The 21865-nt window shown below is 39.2% G+C and overlaps 1 protein-coding gene across 1 annotated transcript; it reads right to left on the minus strand.

The window, feature by feature from the left end:
- Positions 1-11026: 11026 nt before the first annotated feature.
- Positions 11027-21384, minus strand: LOC126368225 (parkin coregulated gene protein homolog). The gene is made up of 4 exons (XM_050012128.1): positions 20990-21384; positions 20008-20179; positions 14810-14959; positions 11027-12026 (listed from the first exon to the last, which is right to left on the minus strand). Exons 1-4 carry the CDS (start codon positions 21275-21277, stop codon positions 11866-11868), a joined length of 771 nt encoding a protein of 256 aa, XP_049868085.1. The 5' UTR covers positions 21278-21384; the 3' UTR covers positions 11027-11865.
- Positions 21385-21865: the final 481 nt, after the last annotated feature.

The following is a 21865-nucleotide window of genomic DNA, read 5'->3' on the forward strand; positions in this document are numbered from 1 at the left end:
TGTCCTTATCACAAAAATCACCTAGTTTGATTAGGACATTGCAGACTGATCATCCGATTGTCCGAAAGTAAGATGTCCGAACTACGGAGGGCTGCTTGACATTTACTTAAGTAAGTATGTAGTTGGTACCAACATGGGGCTTTCAGGGGCCTTTGACAGTTCAATAATAAACCACCAGGATGATGAGCTCGGTCATTGATCTCACATTCCGCACGAGTGAACATTTTATTTAAATAAGCAATGACAGACGAGTGCCTAAATTATGTCTCCTATTAAAAGTACCTAGTACGGTCACGAGCATTAATATGCATACACTTTGGTACCATGTCACATTAACTTTTTTGAAAAATTTAACTGTAAGTCTCACTAAATGTCAAATATGTTAGTGCGACAGAGTCCTAAAGTGGATACATTATATTGCTCATGACTGTAATTTTTTGTATTATTCTCTAACATTACTGGAAATCCTTTAAGCTTACCAAAATTAGTGTATTCTATTCACCAGAAATAAACCTTTATGTTTACGTACAAACCTAACCCGTCCGAAATTACACAGCGAGGCGCGAAAAACCGTGAAATTCATTTAATCACCATTATCTCAAGTAACCGGGGCCACATCGGTCCCGTCGTTCGTCCCGGATAATCCTCTTTAAGCAGCAAAAGCCACCATAATGCGGCTTTTGTCCTGCTTCTTTCTTATCTCACTGCAAAATTTGTCTAGGCGATGCTGTAAAATAGTCTAAACCATGCCCTCTGTTACACCGACAAGAACATAAATTATATCTATCTGTATCTATCTTCATCTGTGTGAATCTGTTCTGTATGTTGTGTGCAATAAAGTATATTTGATTTGATTTGATTTGATTTAAATTGTGTTCACTTATTTTAAACTACCAGCCCACGTCTAGCTGCCATGGAATTAATTCGAGTGCGTTTTTGTCATGAATAGCACCACCACGTTGCAGATTGGTTTGTCCAAGCATTACTCAGACGCCGGCACACCAATCTTCTATCGTGTGGGTTGTGAGGTGAAGTACCAACCTCATCAACTCTGGTGTCAGGGTTAGTATTGAACCACCAAAGGCCCCTGACATGGCTCATGTAACGACTACTTACTTACATCAGTTAGTAGTAACCGGGACCAACGGCTTAACGTGCCTTCCGAAGCACGGATCATCTTACTTTTTGGACAATCAGGTGATCAGCCTGTAATGTCCTAATCAAACTAGGGATCACAAAGTGATTTTTGTGATATGTCTCCACCGGGATTCGAACCCGGGACCACCGGATCGTGAGCCCAAAGGTCAACCACTGGACCAAGGAGGGCCCACCAATAACGTCACTTGGAGTGTTACGTGGACTTATGCTTCATGGACTTATAATTACAGTTCAACCAGTCCAGCTGCTTCAATTAATTATGATGGGCAAAACTGAAGGGAGAAGACTTCCAGGGAGGAGGAAGAAGTCGTGGCTGCGGAACATCTGCGAATGGACCGGCGTTACGACCGTAGAACAGCTGTTTCGTCTTGCGTCTGACAGAGAAGAGTTCTCAAAGCTCGGCCTCTGTGGTCTAGTGGTTGAGCGATGAGCTCATGATCCCGGAGGTCTCGGGTTCGATTCCCAATGGGGACAAATCACAAAAATCACTTTGTGATCCCTAGTTTGGTTAGGACATTACAGGCTGATTACCTGATTGTCCAAAAAGTAAGATGATCCGTGCTTCGGAAGGCACGTTAAGCCGTTGGTCCCGGTTACTTCTTACTGATGTAAGTACGTAGTCGTTACATGAGTCATGTCAGGGGCCTTTGGCGGCTCAACAATAACCCCGACGCCAGGGTTGATGGGGTTGGTAATCACCTCACAACCCACACGATAGAAGAAAGAAAAAGAAGAAGCTGACGGCCAACGTCCGGTAATGGACAGGCACTGGAAGAAGAAGAATTACAGTTCGGTGTAACGGCAAGCCATTTTAAGTGGCAGATACCTACAGCGATGCTCTCAAGCCACGATTTATTTTAGCCGGGCTGCACTAGCGTTTATTGCCCCGCTTGTTAAAGTGGATTCCCTGTTTTTTCAAACTAATGAAAATTTTAATATGGATCCCGCTGTTGTAGCTCTTTGCAAAAAATGTTGCTGTTTTTATAACAACAAACGTTGGATATTGCTGCGCTTTAGTAATGAAAGAGGTTCGTACCTTTGCCTTGTAGTCTGTAGATTAGAGTGAAATATACTTAGTGTGGAGTAAAACTAAAAGTCACTTGGTATAAACGTTCTCGCTTATAAAGATACCCGTGAAACACTTTACATACTTATGTTACCGCAAACACAAAGGTTACAGAAAACACTGACGTTATTTTAAATATAGAAACAACAATTTGTGTGTAAATAAACGAAATAAGCGACTATTTTCTTTGTAAACATTACACCTGAACAATGAGTGTAAAATAAAACAAAGAGGCATTCATTAACGCTAACCACAGACCACGCCTGGCTTCAGCGCTAATATACGATCCAAAGTGAACATTTACACTTTACACCGGATTCATGTTTCGAACAAATTCATCACGAAATTGACCATTCGCAATCCAATTAGAATTTCCAGTTCTTTCCCGTTGCAACAAGGAAAAAGCAGTTAAAACCGGAAAAAACTGGTAAAATTTGTTTACCTTCGTCGTCCGTGGGCTTTAGTAAACAGCGAAGGATTCCGATTATTTTTCCATGGCAAGGTGTTTATTTTTGTCTTGTTAAGACAGTTCAATTAGCGTTGTTTTGAAATTCGATTGAGAGGATTCGCTGAAGCTCACATTTTTTTTACATTTATTTTATTCATTTTCTAAAACATTACTGAAGAAACGCTGCTAGGATGAAATTCTATTCTTGGAAATGATCTAATAAAAAATAAATACTGAGAGAATTCAATTAAAGAAATGCGAACACTTTCTATAGAAATGAGAGTTTTATAATGATGAAAGAGAACTTGATAAAATAATTAAGAGAAAGGATTCATAATCCCCCTAACATTATCCCATTTTTCAGGGGGTCCGCTTACCTAACCTGAAGATTTGACAGAACTGGTTTCATAAACCGGGCACAAATCCTGAAAACTACGTGATATCAATTAGGTACAATATCACCAAAAACGGTCACAAATCTTTTAATTAATTTGCTAATTTATTCAATTTTGTCAATCCTTATGTAATCTGTGGTAGCCCAGTTGGTAAAACGTTTGCCTCTCACTTTGAGGTTGCAGGTTGGAATACAGCACAGGCATAAAGCAATGATTGTCGAATTTGTTTTCGAATTCATGTTTGGATCATAAATAAGCACGTGCTCAGCGGTGAAGGAAACCCACATTCCCGAGAAATGCGTTTTCGGAGGTATTAGACCTAACCTGTAATGGGCTGGTTTTCCCTTCGCGGGTTGGAAGGTCAGACAGGTAGTTCCTTCAGTAAAAAACCGGACCCTATGTAAAATGGGATAATGCTAGGGATACTAGAGGTACATCCATCGTAAGATGAACTGCACCCACACCTCACCGAGCTTTGTGTTAGACCAACGACCAAAACAAAACTTAATATTAAAAATTCAATTACAAAAATATGATTTCCCAAAAGACATTCAGTCTAAAGCAGACTGAATAAAACATGGCTGTCTGCGTTTCTTTCCCTTTTTCAGGATCCGACTTCAGGCCACTGCCTTCCTTTTAATGAGCACATAATGATGAAAAATATGGCATTTCAGTCGGCCCGCTCCGATATTAATCGGTTCAATTTTTCTACTAAAGCTGCTTCTACTTTTGTGCTTGTTTTTTTAATACGCGGCATTTGTTCTGCATTGCACCGGATTTGTTCTTTTATTATGTTTTGAAGTTTATTAGTAAGTTTTTATGTTCTTCTATCGTGTGGATTGTGAGGTAGAATACCTCAGCGCAACGTATTGAGCCGTCAAAGGCCCCTGACATGACTCATGTAACGACTACGCACTTACATCAGTAAATAGTGCCTTCCGAAGCACAAACCGAAGTACAAGGTGATCAGCCTGTATCCATGTCCTAACCTAACTAGGGATCACAAAATGATTCTGATATATCGTAATTTGAACCCGTGGCCTTTGGATCGTGAGCAAAACGCGCTACAACTGGTTAACACTTTTTGAGCGTCAAAATTAAATTACATATCATGTAACTAGCTGTAAAAATACTACCACATCGAAAGCTGTGTCATTGAAGGAAAGACGTGGCCAGAAAACCTCCCGGCACAGGGCCCTAATTCTTCTATTTCATAGAAGTTTTATTTAGAATAGTATATATTTGTTTTTTTTTTTAATTCCATCCGAAAAAATCGCCTTAGGAAGTTATCTAAGACTCAATAGCAAGTCTATCACGGTCTGATCGGTCATTTACCTCAGAACTCACATAAGAAAAGAAAAAAACAAACATCGTTACGGGGCTTATGATCTTCCACCATCTGTGTAACTGCATTGTGCAGTAGTCTACCGTTGACACAGCCTCTGACCACTCCGTTAAGGATTAAGCCTCCCTAGTACCTTATGCAGGATTATTTTTATTTTCTTTTAATAAGTAATTTAAGAAGTGTTTTATTTTTAAACAGAACATAATACATTTCAATTAGCATTATTCTGAAATTAAATTTGGTATTTCTTCACGTTTATTTCATGTGTTTTTTAAGTAGGTAACATTAGTTAGCAAAAGTTTAATTTTAGAGAGTTTTTAGAGGTCATGATAATACTTTTACCTGTTCTAGTCATAGGCACGGACCTTCAATACGGACTTCAGCGGACCTCTTTACTTACACAATTTGAAATCCATTTTTTTTTACATTTTTCTCTGCATAAACAAGAAGGTAACGTAACGTTGTGAACACTCCCTTAAAACTAATTCTTAGACAGGCACTAAGTCTTTAGGGCTTTTTTGTGTTGTAATAATGCTAAGCCTTATGATTGTCATTTCTATTTCAAAGCTCATATTGTTCGTGATGTTAAATGGCTTAGACTAATGACTCACATGCAGCATATTTTCTTGCCCCACAAAGTAGATGCTTATAATTAATTCTATGTACAAGATAAATGAACTACAAAACAAATTGTAACGCTAAATTACTAAGAGATCCAGTGAATCGATTCTCACAGGATTCCTTTCAACATTTTGAACCCAAGATTTAAACCCTTTAAGAAATTTTAAACAAAAAGTCAATGGAAGTTTTCGAGTGGCTGAAATAGTTTCAGGGCGCACTCTTCTTGAAAATTACCGCCTTGATTGCTCCTAAGACAAATTATTTCAGGCTCCAGTCACTTTTGGTAGTAGATGTAAAGTGGATCTGGATATGACAGGAATTATTTTTATAAAAGTTCTCTTCTTCTTATCGTGTGGGTTGTGAGGTGAATTACCAACCTCAATAACCCTGGTATCAGGGTTATTATTGAGCCGTGAAAGGCCCCGGACATGGCTTATGTAACTACCACGTACTTACGTCAGTAAGTAGTAACCAGGACCAATGGCGTAACGTGCCTTCCGAAGCACGGATCATCTTACTTTCGGACAATCTGGTGATCAGCCTGTGATGTCTGTGAAACTGATTGGACTTTTCTAACTTATCGTACCTCTGACTACCCCGATGGTATTGAGTCATTAGCTTATGCGTAAAAACGTCTTTATTTTAAACAGTCACATCCAGCAATTGATAACATCTCTGCCCCAGGGTTATAAATGTTGGTGGACTAAAAAGGTGTCTCTGGATACAGGCGCGTCTGCGTGCCTGTGATAAATGTACTCCTAAACTAGTCCCACCTCGATTTATATTAATATTTATTATTTTAAGTACTCAAATGGTCACTGTGGTACGGTCACGAGCATTAATATGTATACACTTTGGTACCATGTCACATTAACTTTTTTGACAAATTGAACTGGAAGTCTCATTATATGTCAAATATGTTAGTGCGACAGAGTTCTAAAGTGGGTACATTATATTGCTCATGACTGTACACAGGCTTGTTTCTCGACCAGGGACCGCCGGCGGTCCGAACCCCGATAACGAACTTGCACCAGTGAGTAATTTATCTTAAGTACAGTTTTCACTAACACAGTTGGCTCGACTATTATAGACGGCGATATCGCTTCACCTATCACGTTCGTTTAACAGAAAGCTCAGTGAGGTGTGGGTACTTAGTTCATCTTGCACGCACGCACGCACGCACGCACGCACGCACGCACGCACGCATACACGCACACACACACACACACACACACACACACACACACACACACACACACACACACACACACACATAAACACATAATTTATGCATACTGATGCATCGATATACGGCGCATCTTCCGTTCTTTGCTGAAACTGTTTACATTTATAATTGTATGTGGATGTTTGTAATGGCCTTCTAATTTATATACTTTCGTTTTTGTAATACTATTAGGACGCTGTAAATTTCACAAATAAATAAAATAAGAAATAAAATCTTGCCATGGACACTCTGACTACTCCAATCGGGATATAGTCGTCAGTTTATGTTATGTTTAGGTACTGAATGTGGAGGAGGCAGGAGAAGTATGTCAGAATCGAAGCAAATGGAATTATATAGTATCTACTTACCCTGGTGGGAGCTCGGTGGCGCAGCGGTAATCGCGCTCGGTCTGCGATTGTAGAAGTTAAGCAACTTTCGCAAAGGCCGGTCATAGGATGGGTGACCACGAAAAAAAAAGTTTTCATCTCGAGCTCCTCCGTGCTTGGGAAGGCACGTTAAGCCGTTGGTCCCGGCTGCATTAGCAGTAGTTAATAACCATCAATCCGCACTGGGCCCGCGTGATGGTTTAAGGCCCGATCACCCTATCCATACATAGGGAAGGCCCGTGAACCAGCAGTGGGGACGTTAATGGGCTGATGATGATGACCCTGGTGGAAATAAGCGTGAGTTTTTGTAAGTAACTAATGTACTCATGGATTTAATTTAGGTACTATATCGTCAATAAAATTGCCTTTTGAACCGTTTGGCTTACATAAAACATAAAATCTTTTTCTACAATTCCCACTGATGTGTTTATAGATCTAAAAAATATGTAAGTTCCCCCGTTTATTATTTCGACTTTATGAGTTTGAATTCATGTTTGGATCATAGATATTGATATCACATGGTATCCAAGATTTTGTCCATTGTACTTAAACATAGCTGGCATGGAATACTATAAAAGGTGCCTCCCCGTTCGGCCATACAGGCGTGAAGTTACGTGTGTTTATTAAAAAATATCTTTATAGATGATTTATTGAGGACAGAAGAGGCAAGTTGATGGGAAACTTAATAACACGACGAATTTATTAAAAACATCATAGAAGGGAAGCTACAAGGAAAGAAAGGAAGGGGAAGACCAAGAAGAGCTTACATGGAACAGATTAAAGAGAAGGCGAACGTCGTGTCTTATAAGGAAGTGAAGGAATTGGTCTACAAGAATGTAAAATGCTACACCGACAAGAGCGTGGCTCTTAAATTAGTGAGTGAGACGATTTATGCGCTCTAGAAAAATATTTTTCTCGACGGATTTTTTACAAAATACTTAAAAAACAAAGATTCTCAACTCTAAAAGTAATATGCGTATATAGCATAAGAACCTACTTCACAACTCAGAAACTGTTTCCACTGTCCGATTTTGGAACGATAAATTTTATTTATCATTTATTTATTTATTATTATTAAGCCTTAAATAACATTGGTATAAATGCAATGTCCTGCAAAATTGCATAAGCAATTTGCAAAAAATAAAAAAAGCTCTGTCTGTCTGACTCTCCAACCCGCGAACGTAAAACCAGCCCAGTACAGGTTATGTCACATACCTCCGAAAATGCAATTCACCGCTGAACACGTGATAATAATTCATGATCCAAACATTAATTCGACAACAAATTCGACAGTCATTGGTTTACGCCTGTGCTGGATTCGAATTCGATTTTGCGACCTTAAAATGAGAGGCAAGCTTTCTACCAACTGGGCTACCACGGCTACCTATGTGTTCTCTATATGATATCTTTTTTCAGATTCAGATTCAAATTTAGATTCTTTATGTTTTTCTTTATTGTTTTCTTTTTACTATTTGATTTTTATTATTTTTTTACATTTTTTTATATTTGTATTTGTAATGTGTGTATTTATACACTTTGCAACCATGTCACATTAACTTTTCTGACAAATTAAACCATAAGCCTCATTGAATGTCAAATATGATAGTGCGACAGGGTTCTAAAGTGGGTACATGATATTGCTCATGACTGTACGTGTATCCCGCACCGTAACCGTAGCCTGCGACATTTCCACTGAACGCTGGGAGGACCTTGCTGATTTAAGACCTGAGTGGCGTCACTGTGTCAAAACAGGGGTGGCCAACTTTGAGCAAAATCGTCTGAAGGAGCTCGATGAAAAACGCCAAACACGCAAGGATCGTCCCAAACCCATTTATAACTACACCTTCAACTCGGATGGACAGTTATTCTGCCTCCAATGTGATCGGGTTTTCAGAACAAAGTTTGGCTTTGCCAGTCACATTCGAGCGCACGAGAGAAGAGACTGAAATCGCCGTTGTCGGATACGACAAGGAGGACTATATATATATATATATATATATGAGGAGCTCGGTGGCGCAAAGGTTAATGCGCTCGGTCTGCGATTGTTGAAGTTAAGCAACTTTCGCAAAGGCCGGTCATAGGATGGGTGACCACAAAAAAAAGGTATTCTCGAGCTCCTCCGTGCTTTGGAAGGCACGTTAAGCTGTTGGTCCCGGCTGCTTTAGCAGTTGTTAATAACCATCAATCCGCACTGGGCCCGCGTGATGGTTTAAGGCCCGATCTCCCTATCCATCCATAGGGAAGGCCCGTGCCCCAGCAGTGGGGACGTTAATGGGCTGATGATGATGATGATGATATCCACATATACATATACACATATATATATACGTGTATCCCATAACAAACAGTGGAAACGCGCTCTGCGATGTCGCATCCTCTCCTTACAAGTGGCACGCTACCCTACCAGCGGCGTACATCCTTTGACGTCACGTAACTCATACGTAGACCTTTGCCAATATCGCAGAGAGGCGAACACGTAGAAAATACTGTTCTATTGTTTAAGAGACAATGTTATAAAGTTTTTGCCTCGTCTAGGGAGAAAATATAAACTTAGATTTTGCGGTGATTGTTGTCTGGATTGAATTGTGAAAGGTGATTACTTTCCCGATAAAATTGTGGAGTACATGCATACATAACATTAAGCCTATTTCTGTAAGACACAACGATCCCAACACGCCAATTTTACTTCTTTCACTCCCATCAAAACCTTCATGCATGCTAAGATCTGTACTCAGTTCTCATGCAGCAAATACTTCTGGCTAGCCCGATTGCGAATATATATAATATAAGAAAGAAAGAAACATTTATTACTCCTGGACACCACAGACACAGACAGACAGGTACATTACATGCAACACAGGACAGAAACCACACGGAAATCAATACACAAAAAAATAAGAACACCAAGATCAAAAATCATTAACAAAAAAGAAAAAAGTAAGCAACGCACTGACGGCCCGATCATCTGCGGTGGCGTCCGGAATAAAAGGACCTCGCACAGCATAAATCGCGGCGTGAGCCACGACGCTGGTATTCTGCGAGCCCTGCCGACTGATATAAGTAAGTATGTTTTGTCTACAACCAAAGTGTTGTAGCGGTCTTGTGTTATAAAACATATTCCTCATAGTTACAAATGAGCATCTATTTATAGTAATAACCAATTTGTATATTTTGAGTGACCGCATCGTTAACATTGCATCTGCCTCAAAGGATTGCGACAAAGTCAATATTACAACATGTAATATAGAGTACCCAGTATTAGAAGAGACATCATCGGCGTTGTGTCAGCCTTCGACCCAAGGGACGTTAGTCAATATTTAGATCAGGCAAGCCAAACCAATTTACAATCTGGGGTTGAATCCACGATGCATGCATGTATGCAATTTGCATTGCATGCGACTGCAATTTTGGTATCAAAGTGAAGCGTGTATATCGCTAAGATTCTGTAATATTTGGTATGAAGCTGGATACTGTGTTCATAATACCAGACTGGTGCTGTCCCCTGGTCTGTGTTTAATGAAAATGTTATGAGTAGGTAACGATTCAGAGATTTCATAATTTTGTGTTACAATAAATTGCGAAAAATGTTTGGTTATTGCTTATAAAAAAACTGATTACACAATTATTTACTATAGTTCTGTAATCAAATGTTTTTATAGGTTATATTGTATCAATGTTTATTATAATATGTTAACTAAACAGACAGTCAGTCAGTCAGTTTTGTTACTTGTGTGACAGTACTTGTAGTCACTATTATAATTAAAACAGGATAATAACGGTTTCTTACCGCGTTTAGAGCAGGGATATGAGACTATTATAATTGTAAAAATATTATTCTATTCAGTAAAGATACTTTTTATTTACTGATAACTTACAAGTACAGTTTTACACAAGTAAATACAAATTTGGAACAAAAACAAGCAAATATTTATAATAAGTATGTTTATTTTTATTTTAGAGAAGACAAAATGCAATATATTCAAAACAGTAACAAAAAGGGAAATCACGAAAATTTTTAATTAATTAATATCACAATTTATATAATTAAAATAAATCAATTTTCAAACTCAACAATCCCTAACCTTGAAATAATAATAGAACAAAAACAATATTTACACAATGAAAATAACAATATCTTTATTATAATAAAACACATGATCAAGTATTAAAAAAAATAAAAATAAGTAAATAAATTAATAATTATTATCACAAAATTTATTTCCTAATAAATTTTTGACAAAATTACGACTCATTACACACAAGATATATTATGATAGAACGAGTGAAATATCTAAGACATAACGATATTATCAATTGGCAAAAGGGAAAAAATACTTAAATATTTAACTTAAAATTGCTTAAAATACTCATAATTGGCCGATCCTTTCACCAGCAAGTATAATTACAAAAGAAGAAAACAAGGACCTGTAATAACAATTTATAACTTGTGTCCATTTTTATTTTATCCCTTTTACCAATTGAACTTGTGTCAATAATATCTAACACAGTAATAAGTAATACTCTAACCACCTAAAGCTATTCTAAATCGAATCTTTCGCAAAATGCTTTCATTAAGCTACCAAAACAAATTGTCGCAAATGGAAAACATCGTGTAACATTGCGTGTGGCTTTTAAATTTGATCGTGATTTACACCACTTCGTCTTTAAGCCACGTCCGCTAAGCCCTTGTGTTCACTGATCAACATAAAACTTCGCTGACAACAATTAATTATAAAACATCCTATATTCATTACATTTAAAAAACATTATAATTATCAATGGTGATCCACAATACCATTCGAATGAAACAAAGTTGCCTGTTTTCTTATTTTTTAAACAATGTGCTTTTTGAATTTTACTACCTACTTATATCATAATTATAAATGTTTGAGTGTTCGAGTAACATAATTGTAAAATAAGTTACGATATATGCAAATAGGTACGTTGACAGATCAGTCAAGTATTGAATAAATCTAAACTACGATGAGTATTAAATCTTTATGTGCATAACATAAGGTACAGTATAGTGCAGGAATGACTAGTCTAAATATGGATACGTCAGATATTCACATGAACACATAGAATAACAGATCAAAGAGGAAAAACACCTTTAAAAAGGACAATTTTGAAAACAGAGTTTTGTCAAGAGAGCAATATAACTGTGGTACTCACGAAACAATTTATCACAAATTATTCACTCAAGTATCAGATATGTTTCTTTTTAATTCAGAACACAGGATTCGTAAGTCGGTATCATGTACTTTATGTTGATGAAAGCATCAGGTCCTCCATAGCGCTCTAGGATCTGAAGGGTTTCTTCTATGAGGTCACCGACATTCTCTCTTCTTGTAGTTGTGTGATCGATGCCAGCCCCGAGATTACCTGGAAGCATAAGATTTTTATCATCGTCTTTTCTTATAAGACCTTACCAGCCTTTGCCCACGGCTTCGCTCGCGATAAATTCGGGTTAACACGAGTCTCCTTTCCTAATACCAATTTTTAGGTTCCTACGTTGAAAACTGCGAAAAGTCCCATATAAAATTTCATCCCTCTAAAGGAATAATTTTAAGGTCAGATTTCAAAAAAGTTGTTTTTTTTTATGTTAATCACAGATAGTCCGCATATAAATTTTTAGCTTTCTGCCTTGAAAAATGCGGAATGCTCTATATAAACTTCCACCCCCCATTTTAGGGAAGTGGGTGGTTAGAAAGAGAAAAAGATAGCTGGTGAGCCATAGCCAACTGTGTTAGTGAAAACTTCACTTAAGATAAATTAATAACTCACTGGTGCAAGTTCGCAATTTTCTATCAATATAATGAAAATATCAGTAAAGTATTATTTTTCACGATTAACAGACTTCCAACAAACGCTCATAAAGCACGAACCCCAAACTCGAAACTGAGCAAAACCGCGTCATCGTCGAACTTCAAACTTTGCACCGATTTGCCGCCGATCGGCAATCAATCAAGCGCATAATTGACACGAGAAGCACGCCAGATATTGTTTTCAAGCTAATAGACTTGTCAGAGCACTGGAGTAGATTAATTACACGTGAGAGACAACGAATTTTGGGCGCGTCACATGGCGGTTGTAGCCACCGCTCCGACACCCGACCACATTGTTAGAGGAATTCTACGCGCGCCTGTCTCGGCTTTTTGTCATCTAGAACACACGTCACACGAGAAGATAAACAAGGGGTGTTTGTGGTATCCAGTTTATTTGTAATGTCACTGTAAGCCTCAAGGTGTTGGGTTTTGGGTTGGGAAGGTGATGAAGTTAGATCAGGTGAAATGAATATTATTATAATGCGGCGGTGCGAATTATTAAAAAAAATAATGTTTGTATATTCTTTAAAAAAAAGAAGTTGCTGCTTAGCATCAACAGAAAGTCTCTTAAAGTTTTTTTTTTTTTATTTTTGCTCTGAAAATGTTTCTACCGAAATCTTAAAACATGGTAATGGATATTCAGTTTGGAACAAAAGTCGAAGCCATAAACAAACTGGGAATAAGTAAAATGTATTATCAGGATATAGATGATCTACTGAAAGTTCAAGTGCTATTTACGACGGAGTAAGAGAATGTTTATCGTCGATAAAATAGTCGTAATACCTGGATGCACAAAAGATCAGTATGGAATTATGACTTATTTTACAGTCAAAGGATACCTGGACTGTGTATATTCAAACGTTAGGGTTATAAACATAGAAACGAGTATTTTTGCACGGAAAATTCGGCAAACCTTGAGAAAATCGGTAGAAAGTGTCGTAATCTGTGTCTTAAGACACAAGATAACGACCCCATAGGGGGAATCAGAGGTATATCCATCAAAAAACGAACTAAGTACATGAACCCCGAGCTTTCTGTTAGACCAACGTGATCGGTGGTGAGCCAAATTACCTAATAAAACGTGATAATCTATTTTATCGTTTGTGTTATAATACTTATCACTTCTATTTTTAGAATGGTCATGCTTTATATTATGTTTGAAATCCAAAAAACAATTTCATATTCAAAGTACTAAACTATAATATTGTGTATTTTTAGCAACTAAGTATTAAAACTCGCATTAAACCAATCTTCGGTCGCCATTCTCACAAAAAACTTCACAGATTGTATAAATCACCGCAAATTTTTCCGCTCCAACCGCAACTATCCGTGGAATATTTGTCTGCAATGTGTACCGTACTAACTCCTTTGGTTTATGTTTACCTAACGAGTGTTTTGTCTCGTAGGGTGCTAACGCCTCATTTCTCTCGCTGTGAAATAGTTGTGGTCCAAGCTTGGGTGTCGTTTTTGCTCCTCACTTTACTTTGGTAGGCTAATGTGTGGTAAACTGCGTGTCATTATCAGACCTTACCTGGGTTTGGGGTTGGCTTTACGAGTTATTTCTCGAGTTTTGTGGACGAATTGTGAATTATTGATGTAGGTGGGCGTAATTACATTTGGAGTGGAAGGTTTTAAAGCGTTCTTCTTCTTGTCGTGTCGATGGCATTCAGATTTTTTTAGTCCATTTTTTTTTAGTTTTTTAAAGCGTTGATGTCTGTTGAATCGACGCTAACTTTTTACCTTATCTAGTATGGTCAGTATACACTAACTTTAGCAAGCAACGGCTCAGTCCGGACACCATATATAAAATTCCCGGTCTTATAGTGTTCTCATGAGTACGCGTTACACAGCCAATCTGTTCTAAGAGTTAGTTTACCACGGCATACAACCACAGCTATCCTAGACACCACTCATCTTATTATCCCGTTTTCACAGGTTCCAGTTTTACCTAACCTGAAGATTTGAAGCTACTGCCTGTATGACCTTCCAAGCTGCGAAGGGGAAACAAGCCCAATACAGATTAGGTCACATACCTCCGAAAATGCATTTCTCGGGAATGTGAGTTTCCTCACGATATTTTCCTTCACCGATATATTCTAAACACCACTATTCGGAAAAAAATCGAAGATGTATTTTCTTGCTAGTATTTTTTAGAGCGCGAGTCGTAGTTGGGTTTTAGTTTTTGAACTTACGTATATTATTTTTTATCAATATCGCTGTTGATTATACTATCATAATGATTTGCCTCTTAGTTAAGATTCCAGACTTTTCTTTAAAACCTCACAATACCAGCCATCTGAAAATTTGAGGATATTAACATTTCAATGATTTTGCACTTACGGTTTCTATCTTTGAAGAGGTTCAGTATCGGCAGTATCTGCCTGTAGTAAGGCACCAGGGCTTCACCAACTTTGTCGCAACCCGTAACTATCATCTGGATGCATTTCAGTGCGTGGCATATGACTGTCGGCCTTTTAGTTTCCAGGGCTCCTGAGAAAAGAGTTTCTTTAAGGCAAGACTGTAAATGCAGCTTTTGGGTAAGTTGCTTCTGTCTAAAAAGTCTTACTTAACTAAACAACGGATAGTCTCTCAAAGTGATATCGTCAATGTCCCCATCGGGAATCGAACCCGGACCTCCAGATAAGAAAAAAATTAAGAGCAAAAGTACTGAAGTGTGTTCTGAGAGCACGTTTACCCGTTGGTTCCGGCTATCAGCCGTAAATATCTCCTCCATCAGCCGGCAGTGGAGCAGCGTATTGGAGTATGCTCCATAACCCTTCCGGTTGATTGAGGGGAGGCTGTTGATGTTATGTAGGAGAAAAATAACCTAAAGAATAGATGTGCGTACTTATGTTTACAATTTACGAATGGAACTCAATACCACGCTTCTATGCTGTTCTGGGAGCAAATAAAAAACATAGAACACGTTCAGCTGCTTGTCTTCCCGGGCATGTCGTAAAAACCGACAGAGGGATTGCGTCCTCTAACATGATGGACTAATGTTATGGGCGATAGGCTGATCCGTTATCACCATAAGGTTCATCATATCCATCTTAGGACTTCGTATCAACAGTGGCTGCAAGTTGTCTTTGATTGCTTGTGGCTCTGCCCACCCCGTTTGGGATTGCGGGCGTGAGTTTATGTATGTATGTATGTATGTAACTCAATACCATACATAATATGAATAGGCTATATTATGTTTATGTCACACGTACCCTCAATCAACCAGAAATGGTACTCCATCAAATCAAATCAAATCAAATATACTTTATTGCACAGAACTAGAATTTCAACAATCAGACATAACACATGAATACAGTACAATTTGGGCGGCCTTATTGCTCTAGAGCAATTTCTTCCAGGCAACCAACAAAAGGAAACAAACATTTACAACTTGGATGCGGGATGGTGCAACAAAAAATAAATAAATAAATACCTAAAAGTAAAACTAAAGTTAATATAATAAATACTCTATACTATACGTACATATATTAATAAATACTCAATTTAATATAATCCATATATACTAAAAATATACCTAACCATAATCTAAAGAAAACTATAATAATAAATAATAGACTATACACACACATACAGGTATTGAAATAAATAAAATACATCATACATAATAGTAATATCCTAAGAATATCCACATAAGGATTCAAAATGAGCTCGCAACTGGTTTTTGAAGCTCTGAAGAGAGTTAGCGACTCTGATGGAAGCAGGTAAGGAGTTCCATAAGCGCACAGCTTGCACAGTAAAAGACTGGCCGTAGTAATCAGTTCGGTGGGTGGGAGCTACCAATAGCATCCTAGTGCACGATCGAGGCAGCCGTTCGTGAACTTCCGTCCTCAAACTAAAACGCTCTTTGAGGTAAGGGGGAGTATTGGGATTATGGAGGATATTGAAAAGGAGTGAGAGGATATGGGAATTTCGCCGAAGTCGTATAGGGAGCCACTTGAGCTGCGCACGGTACACCGACACATGGTCGAACTTACGCAAGCCAAACGCGAAGCGGATGGCTGCGTTCTGCAACCTCTCGAGTTTGTTGAGCAGCTCTTCAGTGAGATCCAAATAACAAACATCGGCGTAGTCAAGGATAGGAAGAAGAAGGGACTGGGAGAGAGCAATTTTCGTCTTAACGGGCAGGAAGCTACGCAAGCGCCCAAGGGACCTCAAGGAGGCAAAAATCTTCCTACTGACCTCGTTAACTTGGCGTGTCCAGGATAACGTCCTGTCAAAAAAGACGCCCAAGTTTTTGACGGTCTCGCAATAAGGTATAACAGTACCCATGAAGGAAACAGGGGAGAGACAAGGAAAATCAATTTGAGCAAGCTGCCTGCGACCACCAATGATTATGGATTGCGACTTACCGGGATTGACTGAAATACCATGTTCAGACGCCCAAGCCGCAATAGCCACTAAATCACAATTCATGACACAAACAGCCTGCTGAATACTTTCCACAGGTACATGGGTGTAAATCTGCAAATCATCCGCATACAAGTGGTAGGAACAGGTAAGACTCTGGGAAATGGAGTTAATAAAGATGGAAAATAGGAGTGGAGAAAGGACGCCACCTTGTGGGACTCCAGCCGTGATGCTGCACCAGTCAGACAACATGCCGTCAACCTTGACGCGCTGCCGACGACCCTCAAGGTAGCTACGGAACCAGTCTGTGACGGATGAGGAGACGTTTAATAATTTTAAAAAGGACAGTAGGACGTCAAAATCAACACTATTGAACGCATTGCTAAAGTCAAGGAGAGTAAGCAGTGTCACTTCCTGACGCTCCATACCCATGCGGATATCATCGGATACCTTGACCAGAGAAGTAACTGTGCTATGCCCCGGACGAAAGCCAGACTGCAATGCGTTCATTAGATGACCTTTGGAGAGGAAGGAAAACAACTGGTGATGAACCACACGTTCAAGCACCTTTGATAGGAAAGGAAGTATGGAGATGGGACGGTAATGGGATAAGGAAGATGGGCTAGATATCTTGGGAATAGGGACTACAATAGCTTGCTTCCAAATGTTGGGAAAGGTAGATGAAAACAGCGAGGAATTAAGGATATGAGTAATCACAGGAAGGATAATATCAAGGATAGGGATAAGCATATTGCGGCTGATATCATCACCGCCAACAGCGTTAGAGGAAATGGACAGGATTTGTTTTCTAACATCATTTTCCGAAACTGGAGTGAAATCTAAAGAGTTAGGAGAAGAGATAGGGGAATTATTTAGGCGTTGTAAAGTGACAGACTTAGTTGCGGAATCGAAACTCCAAAAACACACAATCGCCTACAGTACAGAGAACAAGCTAACACATTTGTTCCACCTGCAAATTTCACACGTCATTGATCTAGAAAATATCTGCCTCATTTTAAAATATCAGTTGACAAATTTCATTTCAATTTGATTACTTCCAACGGCCCGAACCAATTTGAATGGGTGCGTTCATGTTGCTTCAGTAGATCGGGACACCCAATCCGATGCCCTCGATTGTGGAGCTGTACACAGGAGCGAATCAAGGTCACCCGAGCCTTCTTAGGGGGTTAGCCAAGTTGATAACCTTTCGCCGACTTAACCACCGCTAGAAATGAGGTCTTTGCGTGTTTTTACTGCAGTGTTAAGTTGAGTGAACAGTGTTAAAAGACAGAGATGTGGTGTAAAAGACGATATAGTGATTAATATTGAAAAGGAAATGTTAGGTTGGCTTGGACACGTAGAGCGGATGAAGGACAATATAATTGTGAAAGCGGTATATAAAGCGAAAGTTGTAGTAGTCCTTGTAGTCCTTGTAGGCCTGGTAGGGCTGGCAGAGGAAGACCTACAAGGACTTATATTGACCAAATTGGGGAAGTACTTAGGAAAAGTTTAGTACGATCTACTCTAAACCGGCGTGCGTATATGAAGCGATTGATGAATGTGGAGGAAGCAAGATAAGTGTGTCAGGATCGAAGCAAATGGAATTCCATAGTTTCTGCTTACCCCAGTGGGAAATAGGCGTGAGTGTATGTATGTATAATGTTTACATACACACTTCTCTTTCTTAATGTTAACTTTATAACACTTTCTTTTTTGTGCCGGGTAAGGGTGTCAGTAAAAATGGAACCGGCCTCTTTCTTGCCCAGTGGTGGAGTCGGTCTCACGATCCGGAGGTCCAGGGTTGGAATCCCGGTAAATATATATAACAAAAAATAATTTGTGGTCCCTAGTTTGGTTAGAACATTCCATTATGCTGGTCACCTGAAATTGACACGGATCAATTTCCTTCCTGAAAAGCCGAATTCCAAAGCACGGGCTTCGGAAGGCACATTTAGCTGTTAATCTTGATTACTAGCAACTGGTGTTAGTACGTTGTCGTTACATGAGCCATGTCCAGGGGCCTTTGAAAAATCAATAATAACCAAGACACCAGGGTTGCTAAGATTAGTAATCCACCTCACAACCTATACGATAGAATAACAAAAACTTGATTATGTGGAGTCATCATCAAACACGCACACACACACACACAATTTTTTTTGTTCTAGTTTTGTGTCTACGATTTATTTAGTTTAGTTTTTTAGTTTGTTTTTTTCTCTTGTTCATTGTTTTCGTTTATTTATTTGTATGTAGCTCTGTGACAGGTATAGTCCTAGTAAACAGTTTTTCTGAAGTGATACCCACGACACAGGCATGCCTAGTGTGGATATCGCAGTGTAATAAGCATTGTTATACCGTGTCTTTTGAATAAATATTTTTGTATTTTTTGTATTTGAGTGTGTGTGTATTATGTGGAATAAGACGCTAATATTGTTTTCTGTGGGTGGGTCCCTTCACCTAGCTACGTCTCTGGCCGACTCTTATAAATCAACGTTGAACAGATAATGTCATCTTAAGCTTGCTCCCGTGCGTTATTGAATTTCGTCCTTTTATTTCCTTGTTTTTTGGGGAGCGATTTGCGTATTAAGGATAATTTTGTTTCGAATGTTATTGGATTAGGTTTCTATTATTATTAGTTATTATTAGTTGAGGAGCTCGGTGGCGCAGCGGTTAAAGCGCTTGGTCTGCGATTGTTGAAGTTAAGCAACTTTCGCAAAGGCCGGTCATAGGATGGGTGACCACAAAAAAAAAAGTTTTCATCTCGAGCTCCTCCGTGCTTCGGAAGGCACGTTAAGCCGTTGGTCCCGGCTGCATTAGCAGTCGCTGATAACCATCAATCCGCACTGGGCCCGCGTGATGGTTTAAGGCCCGATCTCCCTATCCATCCATAGGGAAGGCCCGTGTCCCAGCAGTGGGGACGTTAATGGGCCGATGATGATGATTATTAGTTATAGATTTTATTTAATATACAAGGGTTCCGATACTGCCAGACAGATTTTTTTTTTTAATGTATGACAGTTCTAGAAGTAGTCTTCTTCTTATCGTGTGGGTTGTGAGGTTAAATACCAGCCTCATCAACCCTTCTGTCAGGGTCTGCCCAGCAGTGGGATGTATACAGGCTGCTTTTGTTCTTATGTTATATCCTGAATAAGAAGAAAATAACTTACTTTTAATAGGTATTACGAGTTGAGGCACAGTTGGTAGCACTTTGTAGGAGCCTTTCTGGACTAAGTCGTTGATGCCTTGCTCGACGATGAAGGTATATGGGTACATTCCTTCAGAGAGACCGTCGAAGAACATTGGCAGGTAGTGGTGGAAGTCCAGCTTTTCTATTGGTACCTATAAGAAAATTTATCTTATACGTGATGTGTCGCACGTTAAGCCGTTGGTCCCGGCTGCATTAGCAGTCGTTAATAACCATCAATCCGCACTGGGCCCACGTGATGGTTTAAGGCCCGTTCTCCCTACTCATATCCATCCATAGGGAAGGCCCGTGCCCTGCAGTGGGGACGTTAATGGGCTGATGATGATGATGATGATGATGTGATGTGTGAGAGCCATGGTAGTCCAGTTGGAGTTCACAGATCAAACAGAAGGCCAATGATCAAATTACCGGCCTCCGTGATCCAGTGGTTTCCGCGTTGAGCTCACGATCCGGAGGTCCCGGGTTCAAATCCCGGTGGGGACATATCACAAAAAACATTTTGTGATCCCTAGTTTGGTTAGGGCATTACAGGCTGTCCTATTGTCCGAAAATAAGATGATCCGTGCTTCAGAAGGCACGTTACGCTGATGGTCCCGGTTACTACTTACTGATGTAAGATAGTAGTCGTTACATGAGCCATGTCAGGAGCCTTTGGCGGCTCAATAGTAACCCTGACACTAGGGTTAATAGGAACAAAATTTTCGAATTCATGTTTGGATTATAAATGAGTATCACCACAGTGATAAAGGAAAACATCAGGAGGAAACCCACATTCCAGAGAAATGTATTTCCTTGGTATGTGATTTAAAAGTTTGTATCTCCAAAGCTTAGGAATGAGCATTGGGGTAGCCACGTGTCACTGTATGGTTCGTCATACCCATTGTAGAACTTCGCAGTGAAAGTGGTTCTCTGTTCTCTTCTCACTCATAGACAAAGAAACTCACCTTCCATGCCAGTCGCCTCCCATGGATAGTGAACTCAATAGACACGGGAAACTCGCCTCGCTGGTAGCACTTCCTGAAGAGTGTAGGCCTCGGGGGGTTAGGGTCGAAGACACTGCATCTCGGCGGAGGAATCACCTTCGTATTCCTCTGCATAGCCTGGATGGTAAAAGCCGGCACCAGCCGAGGCTTCTTAGTCTTATACCCATAAGGATAGTTTGGACTTGGCTTCTTCAACGAATGACGGAAATCCTTCCCACACTGATCAGGCACACAAGGCGGCAGCAACATTTTATTTTTCCTTCACGTCCTAATCCTACACAAGGAATCAAAAATACATAATACACAGTGTACGAGCAGTGAAAGTAAATAATCCAATAATATCGATCTAAAATGTTTACACAAGTAATAAAATAAGAAAGTAAATTTGCTCTCGGCAGGGCCCTGATTCTGATTGTTTATTTTGCAACATGATCGTTGCCTGGCAACGGGGCGCGTATCGATTGATAGGCGACGGTAGCGCCAAGCTTACGCTAGCTTAGTTCACGTTGTTAGGAAACATACGTAGCACGTTTTCGGTACATAGCCGGTGCGATTTGAATTTTTTGAAATTGGAAGACATATATATTAGGTTATTATACCTACTTTTGGTGGATTCAAAAAGTGTAACCACTAATTCAATTGCATTTTCTTAAAGAGGGTAACTAGTCTAATACTCCTTGAAAGTACACAATACATTATGTTTAAAAAGGGCTTCGGGTTGCCTTTCAAAACACATAAATCTTTCGTCTTTTTTCAGTCAAGTCTCATAATAATCGGGTTATCTGAAATTCAAAATAGCATAAGCAATTAAATAAATTATTAAAATATATTTTTTTT

The sequence above is a fragment of the Pectinophora gossypiella genome, chromosome 7 (genome assembly GCF_024362695.1).
Source record: "Pectinophora gossypiella chromosome 7, ilPecGoss1.1, whole genome shotgun sequence".
In the NCBI taxonomy this organism is placed as follows: Eukaryota; Metazoa; Arthropoda; class Insecta; order Lepidoptera; family Gelechiidae; genus Pectinophora; species Pectinophora gossypiella.